The following is an 18,143-nucleotide window of genomic DNA, read 5'->3' on the forward strand; positions in this document are numbered from 1 at the left end:
TGTGATGAGAAATTGCAAATTACCTTTTCATGATTTTCAGTTTTTACAATTTCACCCATGAGCATGTCAGATTTTTGGGAGAAATTTGGGAAAAATTTTGTTACCTCCTCCTCCTCCTTCGCCCTCTTCATCCCTATTTAGGCAATATTAAAAAAAAGTAAAGCTCTACTGCATGGCTTTTGACAGATAAATTGTATTAATTTGTATTTCCCATATCGCTTGCACCTGTGGCCCGATATTCTAACACTTTGCCTAATTCACTACTCTTCTTGGGTAAACCATTAAATCCCAATTAAAAATGTGTCTTTATGCCTAGCTCCTTTACCCATTATAATGTGACAAGTTTCAAGTTTCTCTGGCATTATCTAAGATAATCAAGTTGGGCATCTTTGGACTCCTTTGTCAAAGAGGCGTATGAATAAAAAAAAAAATAATTAATTTTTATTTCAAGCGTAGCTTAATTCGAATAAAAAAATCGTTTGGGACCCTACTACTACCGTAGTAGTCCTATAATCACAAAACATTTCGATCTAAAAATTCTCCCCTCTGCTTACAACTTTCACGAAATATTTTGTAAAAAAATTTAACCAATATACTTTTAAACAAACTATTATTTATATCATTACTGACAATTTTCGTTGAAGTGATTTCACGAAACGCGTAATTGAATATTTACATGAATCATTTTAATACCAAATCTAGATCTAACGTTACTACAATATATAAACGCAAATACTAGAATAATTACGCCGGCCTTGGCATGCATGAACTTCAGTTTTGCCCATTGCCCCTTCTGGCAACTCGTCATTTTAATAGATACAGTTAGAAATTAATTTAACGGCGTCTCTCCTAGCACAACCACCACACTTGGTCGGTAGCTGTAAGTGCCTTCCAGCCGAGGTTAAAGGTCAAGCTGAATTATGATGGCGGAATGCAGATGAGGGACAAAAACAAAGACGGTCGCGGTAAGCTGGGTTTTATACCTTGATTATACAGGTAAGTTCACTAATTGCATCATGTCCTTGTTTTTAATATATACCCAAAATATTCTAGATAAAAACGAGCATGTTTATACATCTTTTTCGAAATCGGGATTCACCTTCGTCACTGCATATCTACGACGGCGAAAACCTCGGGCGGTGAACGAACAGTTAAAAGAGCAATTAATAGTGGGAAAGGTCCTGTGGACTGCTGATAGCTTGCCTTTTAATACGGTAAGGTCGCCCCTCGATCATTCAGTCGATTGTCTTATGGGTTGTGAGATTTTATGGGCGGTATGGCCTAGGAGTTAAACCCCCTTTCAATCAGAAATCGAACGCAAATACTTGTGCGAGATTTTAAGTGGCAATATATGAAACGTATTCCCCGAAAATGGAGAAGTGTAATGCTTCAGAGTGAAGATATCCATGCGGGTAGGTGCCATCGTCATTGGACGTATTTCATGATTGGGATCATCGAATTTTTGTTCTATTCATTGGGTTTCTAATCCAGATTTACGAGACAAATCCTTTGGTGCTGTAAGGGCACACTTCAACGTATTGTGGACTATGTTTGCTGTAAATATTTGTCTATACGGTCGTATAAACACTGGGAAAATGAACTTGTTTGCCTTTGGCAGATGATCTCAAATATCATTCTTTCAGAGTCTTTCAGTACAGTTGCTACTGTGTGAGAATTGTGGTGGGACTCTCTGCCCTTTGTACTGAGACGGGGAAGTTTTTTATTTTCATCCTTTTAAAGGGGATGGGAGACACACTTGGTTGGCTGTTATATATAGATCTGCACCTAACGTTCTAAAAATTGGTTGGTGTTAAATTTCTTACTGACTACACAATGTGCGATGAAGATTAAGTTTTTGTTAAGATTTTTAGCTGTAACATTACGCTGCACCAATAGATATCCATATTCACATTGCTCATGTTTATCCATATTCCTGTGGAAAAATAAATCCTTTAATGTGAATTAACAGATTGAAAATAAGGTATTGGCTTTTATATTAAAATCATGTTCGATATATATAGCACAAGACGTACGTGGATTTTTAAAGATTGAAATTGTGGCAAAAGTACTAAGCCTTAGTTAGTTCTTGTTATTGAATTTAAAAACATAATCGTTCTCATGTAGTTTACGATTTTGCCTCCCACACAGGTGACAGGGCATCACTAGCTCTTATTTAATCATGACAGTGCAAGTTAATATTTTGCTCTCACATTAGTCACAAGACAAGAAGCACATTTGCTTTACACATTCTGTCTGGGCAAATTAAGTATGGAAGTTATTTGTCTCCTGATGCGGCAATAGATAGTTATTATACACTATCAGCCAATAGTTGATACCTTGGAGACAAAATTCAGTGATCCTGTTTAGAAGTTCAAACATTCCCATGCAATCCAGCAACTTATTTGTAATTTTTTTTAGCAAAAACAAATATTAAGTGTGGTTTTCCTTTCGTCCCTGTGTAAATTTACCAGATAATGGAAGATTGCTGTAGCTTCTAAATCTCTACCACTGGAGAACAATACCTTCAAGTTTACCTGGATAAGGTTTGAATAGAATTGTATTATGTCTCATGGATATGTTGCACAAAGGTTGACATTTTTAACGTTCAATGAACCTTTTATCTTCTCATATCAGTAACCAGACCAGTAGAAGACATAATTTTGTTATCAATTGTTTGCCAAAGTCATTATTATGTTTATACGAAATGATGCAGTCCCTGTATGTCAAGGTAAAAAATTTCTAAAAAAAAAAAAACGTCTTTAAAAAATGTGTATCCAGATGTTTTCTTCCCACATCTAGCTCAATATTATTACTAATCGATCCTCACTTGTTTTTAATATCATCATAATAAGGAGAATGTGTGATAGACAGAGATGTGGGGTTGTAATTTGTATTTAATCTCCTAGGTGCCTGGATGTAACCTGTTGCTATTTTATCACCTGCCCAATTGCTATATATCAAGCAGAATACCTGTTCTGTTCATATTACAATGTAGACCTTGTTGTTTATTTGCCTTTTTCTCAAGGTGTATTCTTTAAATCCACTCAATGTAGGTGGTCTGCTGAAAAGGTAGCGGTGAATAAAAATGTGGTAGTTCAAATTGATGATGAAATTGCTCCTGTATCGTTGTTATGCCCTGAATAATGGCAAGGACATTTTTTTAACATGAAGGGAAATACATTGAAAAAATGGGCCAGAGTAGAAACTTTATGCTACTGTTTGTAGAACTGGGTATGAGGTCACAAAAGAATTTAGCCCGACTAAAAATTTGGTCTAATTTTGTTCATGGTAAAGCCTTACTAGTACTTAGCCCGCTTATTAATAAGGTATTGGTCTGAAACATTGACAATTGTCTTTCTTGTTACATAACATGCACAGTGATTCATTTAATTAGACTTCTACTAATACTGATTTATATTTGGTCAAAGTAGACGGTGGGTGAGTGGCCTAGTTTGATTAGTGTACTCTCACATTGTGGTCAATCATCATCAGAATGTAGACATAATATCAGTTGCATGGCTTCTTAGAGGCAGAGATCAAAGCCATTTGGTAATACTTTAGCCAGAGTATCCAAAACCACACTACAAGGGTACTTTGCTGAAAATGTGCTGCTAAAGTAGTGAAAAAACAACAGCCAATATAACTTTCAGTACTCTCATTATGGGGTTTGAACAAAAGTACTACTATTCTGAGTGTTTTCCCATGGACATGGTCAGTGTGGGTTGTCCAGGGTCAAAATAAAACCAAGCAGCTTTTAACAATAATGAGCACCAGAGCACTTTGCTGCACTTTACTACAGCTAAAGTAGCTCATCTTAATATTTGGGTAAAGCATGTTCTCATTGTTAAAAGTATTTCCATAGTAAGGGTTATTGTTGAAGAGTGTCTGAGAAGTTGATAACTTCAGTCAAGGGGCCTAATGTATGTATAGAAAACCACTATAGATTATGCAACTTGTAAGAATTATCGTGACTCTTTGTAGCTTTAATTAGGGTAGTTCAGTGAAAATTAGCTGCCATTTTTCACTGTAACTTGGCATTGCGGGATCTAGACACACACTGTACTGTTAATTTGGTGTTAACCTCCTAGTGACAGTCAGTTTTACTTGTCTTGATCTTTATGGCAGTGGTCCTGATATATTTATCCCAGCTTGCTTTTCATCTCCAATATTACTACTAGTAGTAATGTTATAACCAATATTCCACTTGGAAAATTGGTTTTAACATAACTAGTACACAGTTGACAAAATAATTTGTTGGATGACAAAGTGCGTTATTCGAACAGTCAATTTAAGGAAAGAAAAGGTGTGAGGCTTATCTGGATAGGAAGAAGTAATTAGCACAAGTTTATGTAAATCAGCATGATATTCTGTCAGGTGTGGACTGCTATCTGGACAGATGGTGAGGTCACTGACAGTAAGATTTAGAAAAATCCTAGATTAATTGATAAATGGGCCTTTCCATATATTTTAGACAAGATAATGAACAATTTAGAATGTTATATGAAAATGTCACTTTGGTAGATCTGTTGATAGTTATGATTGTGAAAAAAATTGACATTGTAACTGAGAAATAAAGCTGTTTTGTTTTCGTTAATGAAATTGTTTACAGTAACATCTGCTGAGTTTGAAAAAGAGCTTCACCCATTTTGGCTCTTACCTCACTTGTTAGATTTTTACAGTGCTTGTGTACAAATAATGTTTTTTTTTGTTGTTTTTTTTTTTGGGGGGGGGACAATAAATGTATGCTTAGTAAATCGATAGATTTGGTCAGAAATATTTTAAGTTTTTACTGTTTTCATAGTAGTGTATTATTTTATGAACCTAGAAGATATTTTAAAATAACAACTGGGACCAAGGATCTAGATTACTACAGTACCTATTGGCTCCCACATACATAACCCAATACATTATTTTACTACACACTGTGGGTATTGACAATTCCATATTTGTATACACATTATTTTCCTCAGGATGGGTGACCACAACATGTGAGTAATAACAACTGTAGTAACAATACAGATTACGTCCTCACACAAGACAAGACTTTGAGTCATTGTTCTCAAATATTTCTCTCCAGTTGAAATGGTTCTCTCCATCACCCAGACATGTTAAAAAATTTGTGTTTGAAGTGGTATACACCCCCCCTTCACTCGCCCCCTTTACAATGATTGATGGTTTGGGAAATAATGATGGAAAAAATTTGCCAAGAAATTTACTTGAGAATCCCTGACACATGTTAGCTGATTCCAATCACATGTGCTGTAAGTGGGGAGATTGGGTTGTGTTAGTGGCCTCCCGCACTGAGCGTGGTGAAGAAATCTGCTGGATATAATGCTAAGAATTGTGACAAAGTGTACCAGATGAAAAACACCCTGTGCAAATTGACCTGTTTGTGTAGGAGTGATTCTGGAGGTTGGTTCTGAAAAAAAGAGATAATAGAAGCCAACTGACTCAGACTGTTAAGGAAATACCGCATACATACATATGTGTGCAGAGAGATCTATTACTTGATTCATTTTCACTAAGGTTGTCCTTCATTTGTGATTTAACCTGTTGACCATGTTCATAAGACTTAACATGCCTCAGTATTGTTGGTAAGTAGTTGTATTTCTCTGACGAAATATTCAAGGACAATGAATATGAATTATGAATATCTTAGTTGTGAGTTTGGCAGCAGATCATTTACAGTTAGTAATTGAGTATTTTATCATGAAATAGTAAATATTTTAGAATTACGGATAATTAGAGCCATTTGTATTCTTTTATATAAACAGTTCTAAGAAACCCTCCTGTGAGACTGTCGGGTGATATCACCTTTCCTTTGTTGTTTCAAATGAGAAATTTGAATACTTCATGCAACAAGGCAGGTTCACAATTATCAGAAATATTTTCACCAAAGCAGGGATGAAGTACATTTTGCTAAATGAATAATATTCATAATATTATATAACAATAATAATATTCATAATAGTAATCATTTTATAGGTATATTATATAGATACAATCAGTGTTTATTTCTGTTTATAAAATCCCACTTATTAGATACATTTTTTGAATTTATTTAAATAAAAGTTAAAGATGAAATTGATGTCTAGTGAAAAAAGATAAAAAGAGAGTACCAAAAGTGTGACAATAGATTATGATTGGGATTCTGATGGTTTTGCCAATTAGTTAGGTGTGGCAGTGTGTTAGCTGTGACCTTGTATTAAATAATAGTTGGGGGCAAAGACAGAGCTTAGTTACAAGATACATAGAATAGGTCTGACCTATTGTTACTGGTATGAAACCAAAGGAATTGCTGCAAGCTTGATTCATGGCTTTGATATGTTGCCACATTCTTTAGTTATTTATTACTCTTGTCATGAATGAAAGAAAATCGATCTTTTCTGTTCTCCAACTGCACACCATTGTCATGTCTGACGACATGTTGCATCTTGATATCGATTTTTTGGGGCTCATTTCTCAGAATGCCAGATGAAATAACCAATGAATGAAATAGTTTGAAAGAATATTGACAAGTAGCTTTACTTTTTCTTCAGGATGATGCATTAGGTGACATATGTTCAGCAGAGCACTGAGCCCAGACTTGCCAGTTTCCAGCTCGCCTGGGAGCTGAGGATAACAGGGACGGCTAAAAATTACATTGCCTTTTTTTGTTGATGTTGTTGAGGGGGAAATTTTACCTTTGCAATCCAGGCACTGAATATGCCTGGGATTCCTGGACGGCTGAGGCCTCCTTTAGGGAACAAAAGAAATACCCTGAAATAATGATCCTCATGTTAGGTTCATAGAATGGATATCTTCAGTGGTAACCCAAAAACTTGCAACTTAACATAAAGCCAAGTTAGATTTTGCAAAATTTTTAGGAGAGGTCAAAAGCATTGGCAGATAACCATAGCTAGGTATGTGGTACAGCAACAAATAAAGCTAACAGAATGATTCCTTTGATATTTATCTTGTTGTTTTCTCTAAAGTTGTGTCCAAATTACAGTCTGTTGCATAACAGTATGAATTCACAATGTTTTGGGTCTCAGTTTAGTGTTGTTTCCCAAGATGACATCCTAGGTGAATAGAGTTTAACCCTTATTGCTTAAAAGTTCATCCCACTTCATGCAGGTTCCTAGGATATATATTATTGGGGCCTCATAAGAATGTGACAGGGATATATATATATATATATATATATATATATATATATATATATATATATATATATATATATATATATATATATATATATATTTTTTTTTGCTTTGGGTAAACATAAACTGAAGATATGGGGATAAACTGTACTCCTGGGGTATTGGATTAGAAAGACTGCTGGTGTTAAATGTTTAAGCTGACATGGAGTCATTCCACAGTATCCCCCCTCCCTTGATATGGATCATAATGTGATATGACCTTAAATAGTAAAAAGGCACAAGATTTTATGAAGAGAAAGAAAAAAGGTTGATACTGCTCTGAACAGGAAATGCTGTCAGTAATGAGTCCAAAATGTGTCTGTATTTGCTTGGCCAAGGTCGTGTAGTCAGTTTTTTAAAGAAGAAAAAACTGGTATAATGATAATAAAACAAATGAAAATTGCAAACAAATAAAGAACAAATATCTTAAAGAAAAATGTAGTCACTCAAAGCATTCAGCTTGTCCTGATGTGAGTGCAATTGCATTATAATCAAATGTGTTTGGAATGAAAGGTGGCATCAGTCCATTGGTGTTATTTTAGCTCCTGTGTGTTGATTGATAGGCTGTGTAGGCAGATGATGTGATTGCATGTCATAAGAGGCACTATCTATTTACAGTAGCGATTACATACTCACACATTGCTTTTCTTTATTATTACTTCTATATTATCACGCCATTTACGCACTTCAGGCAAAGACTGATGCAATTTTCAGTGGCAAATACTGACACCATGTGGCTCAGTAACTATCAGTATGTTTCCTTAACTATTTTAATGTTTCAGTTTATTTTGGTCTAGATTTGATTACACAGAGCAATAACCATGCTTCGGCTAGAGTTTTAACTTTTGAGTTTTTAAGTGTCAAATGCCCATCTGAAATATATAAATTTACAAAAAAAAAAGATAAAAAGCAATAAAGAAAACAATAGCTCCATGCCCATTTTTGAGACCACCTCTGCTGAGTGGCTTCTTTTGGCAGCAGGCCTGATTTTTTCCCAAAGGTTTGGTCACATTTAGTTTATTTGAATGACAGTTTATCCCTAGTGCAAATAATGGAACATGTCTGTTTAGTCAAAAGTAACATACAGTTTAGACAGTGTTGTGACTTTATACCCCCTTCTTCCAAGATAAACTATTGGGAAAACATGGTTGTTATAATAGCTGTAGAATATAATAAGCATATTTATTTAGTAACTGTGGCCTCAAATTTGATTTTATCCTGGGTCAGTGCACACTAATTTTGAGGGAATTTCTATAATATGCGACATGTAGTGCACACAAGTAGTCAATAAGATGTAATAATTTGCAGTGGTTTATTTCTTAAATATCCAAAAGATTCTTTTGTCAGCTAACAACTATTAAGAAGGGAACCCATTGATACACAGTAGTACTTTAACTGTAGAGACTCTATCCCTGTATAACCAAGGAAGTCCTGTTGAGTACCAGGTAGTCTTAATGCATACCTGTGGGAGGATGCCGAGTTGATTTTTGTGCCTGATAAAGAACTAATATTTTGATATCGGAATCCAGATCTTATCTCATCTGGTGTGCAAAGTGGGAAGAAATGAGGCTTTGGCATGAGGGGAAGTCTGTGTACAGCAGAGGAGGGGCTGATGTATTGGTTGGGTAATGCAATGAATTAATGAATCAGTGCCATTCTATTTCTTTCCTGTGGCTAATGAGGTGTGGTTGTCAGCCATATTGTGGAGGCTTTGGTTTATATCTGTTGAAATTTAGAAAGGTCAAGACATAACCATATTGTAAGAGGTAAGAATGGCTAATGGAAATAGGATGCAAATATAGCATGAAAAATTATTGTTTACAAAATAATAATAATAATAATAATAATAAAAGTTTTTATGCTAGGCTTATTGACAGTCAACTTAACAGTGTCCTGGGTTCCAAATTATGTTATAAGATCTTGTCAATTGACTGGATGAAGTTGGCTTCATACCACCAGTATCACTCTATTATTCATCTTTATTTCAGGAAAAATTGTCTATATTTTGATACTTTGATGCAGAGTGAGTGAGGAATTATCCTAAAGTTGCTAATCTATTGAAAATCTTTTTAAATTATAGTTAAAATTGAACCAAGGCATGCCATAAAACAAATAACCTGTCAAACAAGTTCAAGGAAAATATGTGCTAAGTGAGTCTAAAAATGTAAAAGGGGAAAAAAGGTAGAAAGAAAATACAAATTGAATGAAATATTTTTATGGTTCAGTGGTTTAATTAGTGTTTGTTAGGATGACTTTATTTACTCCCTCTGCTCTATATTATAATACCCAGTGTTTTAGATTTAACCCCCAGATTAAGTTGAGGTGCAAGAAGAAATGGAAAGGACTAGTGTCCACTTACTAGTACCAGCATGTATGTATGTCTCTAGCCAGGAGATAAAAGAAAGTGTACTGAAGGGATTATGTGAGGACTTACTGAGACACACCTGTTGTAACAGACAGGTAAAAAAGTTGACCTTCTCAACAGGGGTTTTATTTATTCCAAAAGTATCTGGAACCCATCACCACATGTTGGCAAAGAATGTACAAAGGAGTCTGATCCATGTAAAAAAAATCAATTTCAGCAATTAAATTCAGAGTATCTAACATGGTCAGAAGTAGAAATTTTTCCAGACAAGAAGGTAGAAGGTCATCAATGATATATTGTCTTGTTTGTAGTCATATTTAAGTGAGTTCTATAGAAGATATGAGTGTCACTTTATCATCCAAAATTAAACATGTGTGATATATCTTTAATATGAAGATCTGCTGGATAAGATATATATATATATATATATGCTAAAATGTCTGGACCCAGGATGGGAAGCATGTCAAGATATGAGTTTTTGTATTTGTCTTTCGGATTATTATGGATTATTACCCTGTGGTGCCCTAGAAGTGGTTTATTATCCATTTTCTCCTTATCAGCTGTGTGACGCAATGTTCATGATAGAGTAGGAAGATGGAAAATATTAGAAATCTCAGTGGTTGTTACCAGTGGTTGTTCTAGGATGATGTTGTTTTTGAATGACTGATTTATTGTGTAGTAATTTCGGCTTTTTATTATGTACAGACACAGATGTGTCTGTACATATTGCCATCACCTGCGTCTGTCGTCGCCGATGCCGATGCCGATGCCGATGCCGTCGCCGGCGCCGTGCACTTTCCTTGTAAACACGATAAGTGGAAGGCAGTTTCACTTTTTGGCTTTATATTTACAGAGCTGATGTATATTCATAAAACGCAGGTCAAGTTCGAAAATCAGCATGATCGGGCCATTTTAAGGGAAGTTATGCTGTTTTTTCACTTTTTTCAGCATATATGCAACCCTGTAAACACATTTTAAGGAAAACCGTTAGGCCTGTTGTCATGAAACTCACAGGAGTAATCAGTCTTATGAAAACGCAGGTCGAGTTCGAAAATCAGCATGATCGGGCCACTGTTTTAGTAGTTATGCTGTTTTTTCATTTTTCAGCATATATGCAACACTGTAAACACAATATAAGAAAAACAGATTGGCCAATTGTCATTAAACTCACAGTAGTGGTAAATCTTACTAAAATGCAGGTTGAGTTCGAAAATCAGCATAATCGGGGCATTATTTTAGAAATTATGCTGTTTTTTCACATTTCCTCAGATTCAACTCTTAGGCATGTTAACAGTCTCATTATTGAACTAATAAGATACGTAAAAGTGTTTGTTTGACATTTCCTGCATCTTTACAACATTGTTAGTTGATTATGTAAAAATGATGGTAAACTTGTTATCGTGTATTGTGTAATAAAGTGTCAAAAATGGAAATAAACTCATATCATTGCAGTTTGTCAGATTTAATCATTCACTATGTTCAGAATCTCAGAATGGAGGAAATTAGACATTTAACACTATTCTATTGCTATTTTCCCCATCTCATCAATTTTCTTAGTTGATCATATAAAAATTGCAGTAAACTGTTTATTTTGTTTTATGTTAAAAAAAGTGTTAAAAATGGAAATAAACCCATGTCAGAACAGTGCTGTCTTGTTTTACATTTCCTCAGATTCAATTCTTAGGCATGTTAACAGTTTCATTATTTAACTAATAAGACATGTTAAAGTGTTTAGTTGACATTTCCTGTATCTTTACAACATTATTAGTTGATTATGTAAAACTGATGGTAAACTTGTTATCATGTATTATGTAATAAAGTTTCAAAAATGGAAATAAACTCATATCATTGCAGTTTGTCAGATGCAATCATTCACTATGTTTAGAATCTCAGAATGGAGGAAATTGGACATTTAACACTGTTGTATTTATATTTTTCCCATCTCATCAATTTTTTTAGTTGATCATATAAAGATGGCAATAACCTGTTAATTTTGTTTTATGTTAAAAAAATTGTTAAAAATGGAAAAAAAAAACATTTCAGAACAGTGCTGTCTTGTTTACATTTTGGCATTTTCAAGTTGTGACTTTGAAGTTCCATATGGGCCTGAAGACCTTTGCTAGTCACATTTTCTGAATATCCATGATACTAATATTTTATTATTAAAATTGATGGTCATTATGCTGTTAAACACTATGTAATATTGCATCAAAATTTGAAAAAAAAACTATTTTGGGCACTGCTCCCATGATGACCATTTAAGAAAAACAATGTCACTTACTGTTCTCAAACAGTACAGTAAATATGTACAGATGTGTCTGTACATATTGCCATCACCTGTATCTGCCGTCGCCGCCGTCACTGTCGCCGACGCTAGCGCCGTGCACTTTCATTGTAAACATGATAAGTGGAAGGCAGTTTTACTTTTTGGCTGTATGTTTACAGAGCTGATGAATATTCATAAAACGCAGGTCAAGTTCGAAAATCAGCATGATCGGGCCATTTTAAGGGAAGTTATGCTGTTTTTTCACTTTTCAGCATATATGCAACACTGTAAACACATTTCAAGGAAAACTGATAGGCCTGTTGTCATGAAACTCACAGGAGTAATCGATCTTATTATAATGCAGGTCAGGTTCGAAAATCGGCATGATCGGGCCACTGTTTTAGTAGTTATGCTTTTTTCTTCACTTTTCAGCATATATGCAACACAGTAAATACAATATAAGAAAAACAGATGGGCCAATTGTCATGAAACTCACAGGAGTGGTCATTCCTGCTAAAACGCAGGTTGAGATCAAAAATCAGCTTAATCGGGCCATTATTTCAAAGAAATGATGTTTTTTCACATTTCCTCAGATTCATTTCTTAGGCATGTTAACAGTTTCATTATTTAATTAATAAGATACGTAAAAGTGTTTGTTTGGCATTTCCTGCATCTTTACAACATTATTAGTTGATTATGTAAAAATGATGGTAAACTTGTTATCGTGTATTGTGTAATAAAGTTTCAAAAATGGAAATAAACTCATATCATTGCAGTTTGTCAGATTTAATCTTTAAAATTTTGCATCAGAATTGACAGTAGCCTATTTTGTGCATAGTTATTTCCTGTTTTTTGTCTGTACATTTGACAGCTTTGCTGCCTTGTTTTTATTAGAATTTAAAGAGAAAAAAAAGAGAAAATCTAAACCATACCAGTTCTGGTAATCCTGAATAAGATATGAGGTTATTTTGATATTGGAAATTGTTCAGCTTAAAGAGCAATGTCACAAGCTTTTCATCTCCCATCATTTTATTGAACACAGTTTGTTGAAACATGGAATTTAACAAATTGATTTTTATGGGCAGTGAATTTAGTAATACATGGAAATTACCAATTGCCATTTTGTAGTGTTAATGATTCCAAAAATTCATGAAGTTTGATAATCTTAGTTTCTAGGAAAAGGTTTTCAATGTAAAGCGTTAATTAAGCCATTAACATAACATTGTCTGTATTTTCAGATCATTGTTTGCTGAATTGAAGATGTTAGTATAACAGCATGGGATGTGCTATAGCAAAACAAGACCAGGAGTGTTCCAATATTTTCCATGTGTACAATGTGGATGAACAAGGGAACTCCGCCAATGCTGGTAGACTGGAAATAGCCAATATGGACTTAGTTCTACACCAGCGTGGAAAGGAACCAATCAGGTGGCCTGTTAGATGCTTACGTAGATATGGCTACGACCAGGATATATTCTCTTTTGAAAGTGGGCGCCGGTGCCCCACTGGCCCTGGTATATACGCCTTTAGGTGTCGCCAGGCAGAGACTTTATTCAACATGTTGCAGGAAGTGATTCAGACTGCTGGGCAAGAGAATGATACTCACACAAATCAGAACGGCAGCATTTCGCTTAGCCGACCTGTGTCGTACACAGAGCAGCAGTCTCCTCACCTTCTCTTGCCTGCCATTCCTTCACAAAATGGCACAAGTATGGCACGGCGGGACCATTTATATGTCAATGGGACAATTGCCTCCGAGTACTTGCCGCCATCACAGGTGCCCCAGAATGGCACGGTGCTGCTTGATGCCACACATGACTATGTGAATACTGCCAATGCAGCCAGGGCTTTGAGGACCCATAACGGGACAAATTCCCTGGAACACACCAAGATTCAAATCACATTTGATAATAATGACAACCCTAGTGCTATCATAAACTATGCAGTATTAGACTTGCCCAAAAGTACTGAGAATCTGACAGAAGGTGCCAACATTACATCACGGAGCTGTGTCCAGTACACAAATCTAGTTGACCCCCCTCCAATTGAAAGGGGGAGTCCCATAAGTTCACGCAAACCCAGTAGTGGATCATGTATGAGTGGGAACTCTGTGGCTGAAATGGACACCACCACAAGTAGCACTGAGAACCTTTCCTCGCCCACTGGTCAACCCAATGGTTGGGGTGCTGCCCTAGGGAATGGGGGCCCTGGGGTTGGGGTCCACAATGGGGGCACCCAGCCGACTTATATTAATGTTGGTGCTGAAGCTAAGAAAATGGAATTCCCCAATGCACAGGACCCCAAGGTACCCCCTAAACCTTCCAGTGAACAGCATAGCTATGCCAACTTGGACCTGGTGCCACAGAACTGTAGACGAGAGCCCCTCGGGATGCGCCGTGTCAACTACATACAATTGGATCTGGAAAAGACCCCCGATGACAGGGTGAATGGTGCAGATAAGGTACCTCCCTCGCCCCTAAGCCTGCTGTCAGTTCCAGACTCCCCTAGTAGAAAAACCGAGAGTTACGCTACTATTGATTTTAACAAGACTGCAGCGTTGTCTAAAACTGCTGGGCCCTCTCCAGGCCAAGACGAGGGACAAAGGAAGACACGCCATAACAGCACTATTGCAGATTTGGAATAATAGCTCCTGCTCAAATGTGAAATGCTCAAATTTTTAACTTGGCACGTATGCGATATGGACAAAAGAAGGGAACCCTCCATGATTAAGTAAGATGATAAGAATGTGCTTAAAAAGGAGGCAGGAAACTGTTAAGTGTGATAGATAAAATCTTCTCATAATGTAGCGAATAGCTTTAACATTGAATGAAATGTAACTCTTATGTTTTCAAAATTCGGAAATTGGTGCTCTTATTGTAAGTGTGCTCTGTAATGCTCAGTAGAATTTAATATACTTGTATTCTTCCCAGTATTTTGATGTTATTAAGTTTTATCGTAGACTCTTTTGTCATACACGTTTGGATGCCCCCACCCACTCACCCACACTGTGGTATTTGTACATGATGTTTAAATAGGATTAAAATGTTAGTATTTATGGCAGTTTGTAATATACTAAAATCAATTATCACAGAGTACTTTTAACACGTTATCTCTCTGCTAGAGAATATACTCATATCTTGTACATAAGCCTACATTAATCATGCTGAAAGCACATAGTATTAAAGCTACATATTGCACAGTTCTTGTCAGTATTTTGCTCAATAGGGATAATGTAAGTAATAGCAATGTGGCTAATGAATAATTTCATAATTGATAAATATGTGTATATATAGTCACTTATGTGATTAATGCCAACATTTTTTTTTTTTTTTTTTTGGTGAAAAGCCAATAAGTTACATTTTTAAAGCTGAATATTTTATGCTGAAGTAGCAGTAGGTTGGTGAAGAAAATTTATTGTCCATTTTTTTTTAGCCAAAGTCAATTCTTTTAGCCAATGATTGAATTTCTGTATGTTAGTGTGGGTTCATCAAGGTATTACTATTTCTGTATTATAATCAACTGTTAAAATATCCATTCATTAATATGTGAAATGTCGGTAGGGAAAATGAACTGAGTATTATGACTTATTCTATGTAACACATTCTTGGTGAGGTAATACTGTGCTTATACATGTCAGAGCAGTCTTTTGGGTTATAAATATTTTTGGCAAGGGTGCATTAATTCAGAAGAAATGCTGGCTCTTGTACATTTATGTTGGAATGCTTTAATTATGAGAAGAAATGGCTTATACAAGGATTTGTTTGTCAAACTCTTGAGTCATTTGAAAAATAGTTGGCGTTTTAATGATAGAGTTTTTAAATGCGTATCAATTGAAAAGTACAGTCCTTTCTTACAAAATTCAAGGTTTAGTAGTTATATATGATATGATTTTATTAAAATTCCTTTAAATTCTAAGTCGTGTCAAAGCCAGAAACATTTTGTTAGTATCTGTTACATAAACTTAGAAATGATATAATGCTTGGATTAAGTGATGCAAATGAAGTATGTGAATAATTATAGCATGTATTCAAAATGTGAATAAGGGTAATTATGAAAAGCAGAGTTTTGGCTGTCTTGAGTGAAAAAGATCTGTCATTTAGAATTATTACAGGCTTTTTATTTGTCACTAGCTGAAAATTTTGTGAGGAAGTAGTGAGTAAGGAATTAAAGCCTACCACATTAGTCATCATTTATATCAGCACTAAATATAGTAGAATTATTTCCTGTATAGAGAATACATCTCTAAAGGGGACCATTGGTAAGGTTGGTGGGGGAAAAACAGCAACAAAACATTTCTGTGGCATATTTTATACTACCATGTTATCAAAAAACTTTAAAAACCCACACTAGAAAACAAGTCTTCTTTTACGGGACTGAACCCTGGTGAAAGTTTACATTAATATTGGGCTCTATATGCAGTAGTTGAGCAGTTTAGTTTCTTAGCGATGATACAATGTGTAGGAATTGGCTTTGAAAAAAATAAGAAAAATTGAGGACACGTGTCGCCAAATATTCCTCATGGTCCCTTTAAACTCTGTGCTGTAGAAGAATTATTCCAACCCTTTCTCTCTAAAACTTCCAGAGACTAGACACTGCAGTTACCATTTGATGAGCTGTGAAGGCAGACATTTAAGTGAGAAAGATCATAGTTGTGAGGGTCAGTGATGTAAGATCACCTGTTGCACTGAAGTGACTTGAAAAGGGGTGCCTGCAGGTTAATTGCCTTGGTTGTAGTGCCCGGTTTTTATTCATTATTTGAAAAGTAAATTTTATATGAAGTTAAAGATGCATTTAATGTAAAATTTTTGCAACAGAAGCTCACCAAATGCTACAGTATAGTTTCAAATAGTATAACTTGGAGAAGTACCAAAGGATGCCATTTCATATTATCTGAAAAATATTTGATTGGATATTTTTTGCTTTCTTTTTGTGCTGTATATAACTGGCATAAGCAGGTCAATTTTTGACAAAAAATTGGAAGGTGGAGTTTTTAAGCTCTTTAATGGCTGATGTAGTGGTTTATCCCTTCACATGTAGACATAATTTAAGTCATATAAGAAACAAGTAGAAGTGGTTTAATATATGCATTATTGGGAATTTACATTTTGTTCAAATGTGTCTTTAAGATTGTTAAGACCATAAAGAACCTGCCAAAATTTCCCCTATCCTGTCTCAAGTCTGAAATATATTTTTCTGCTTCACTTGGTTCATCAGAATATGAAAATAATTTAGCTTTCCCTTATGTAATTTGATTGCATAGTAGTTGAAGCAAGAAACTGCAATAACAAAAGCATTTTAGCAGAGATGAAGTAACCTACCTAATTTTTTAAAGAAAGTCAGAAATATACAGTGTTAAAAATGTGACAAAGATATGCTTTTCAGATTTCAGTCAACAAGTTGAGAAAAGGTGACTTTTTCCCATTTACCTCATGCTGTGTAATTTTAGGGCATTTTAGTAAACTGGTTTCGTCTTCCATCAAGGAGAGGCGTGTTTCACTCACATTTTTTTTGTTTTACACAGGTTATTACTGTAACAATAGGAAAGGAATGCAACTGAAATAGTACTCTTGAGTGCTACCATTTTGTCAGCAGTGGTGTCAGGGGTTTTCACCTCCTACTTCTACTCTACTAAAGGATCATCAGGTCTTGAATTACACTGGTTATGAGTCAAATAGCAGTTTGTATTTCAAATAGCATTTGTTGAATGGTATTTTTATGGTGGCACATTTTTATTTCATTTTTATGGTGGTAAACTTAAAGTAACTGTTCATTGCCACTGCTTAATTGAATTGGTTCTTATACTGCAGATAGTTGAATTTGATTCCCATTTTATGTTGTCAATGGTTAATAGTGTGTTCAATCTTGCCAATTTGTTGAAGAAATCCAGAAAAATGTGATATTATAAGTTATTTGGTTTTGAATTGTAATAATAGATTACCTCATTTTCAATAATTCCCGAGCATTATATTTTAGGAGAACTGGGACTTTTGTATCAATATCATTGTGCCTGCTAATTGTGCAACAAGGCAGTAGTCAGAAGGAACTGTATGAATGTGTTAGGTGTGTAACTGCAGGGTGTGATGGACAGTGTTGGCCATACTCTGGGCCGCAAGGATTAGGATAGTGAAACTTGAATTTGTGACTGTCAGAATTTATTTTTAACAATAAACCAACGTGCTAAGAATATGCTTTATGTTAATTTATGTGTAACACACGCAAAGGCATTATCATACAAAATTGTGTGATAATTATGGTGTTCTCATTCTCAATGAAACCAACGTTCTATGTAGATCAGTCCACCTTCATAGGGACTCCAACTGAATGCAATCAG

General features: G+C 35.2%; 1 protein-coding gene across 5 annotated transcripts; it reads left to right on the top strand.

Moving 5' to 3' along the window:
- Nucleotides 1–830: 830 nt before the first annotated feature.
- LOC106178178 (fibroblast growth factor receptor substrate 2) lies at nt 831–17,996 on the top strand. Of its 5 annotated transcripts, none has more exons than XM_013561254.2 (2): nt 831–996; nt 13,051–17,996. In XM_013561254.2, exon 2 carries the CDS (start codon nt 13,089–13,091, stop codon nt 14,454–14,456), a length of 1,368 nt encoding a protein of 455 aa, XP_013416708.1. In that variant the 5' UTR covers nt 831–996; nt 13,051–13,088; the 3' UTR covers nt 14,457–17,996. The 5 variants fall into 5 exon arrangements, with proteins under 5 accessions (XP_013416708.1, XP_013416711.1, XP_086858334.1 ...); XM_013561257.2 differs by lacking the exon at nt 831–996 and adding an exon at nt 1,071–1,214; XM_087002208.1 differs by lacking the exon at nt 831–996 and adding an exon at nt 1,269–1,412.
- Nucleotides 17,997–18,143: the final 147 nt, after the last annotated feature.

Source organism: Lingula anatina, chromosome 1 (assembly GCF_051362555.1).
Source record: "Lingula anatina isolate TDL-2025a chromosome 1, LinAna3.0, whole genome shotgun sequence".
Lineage (NCBI taxonomy): Eukaryota > Metazoa > Brachiopoda > Lingulata > Lingulida > Lingulidae > Lingula > Lingula anatina.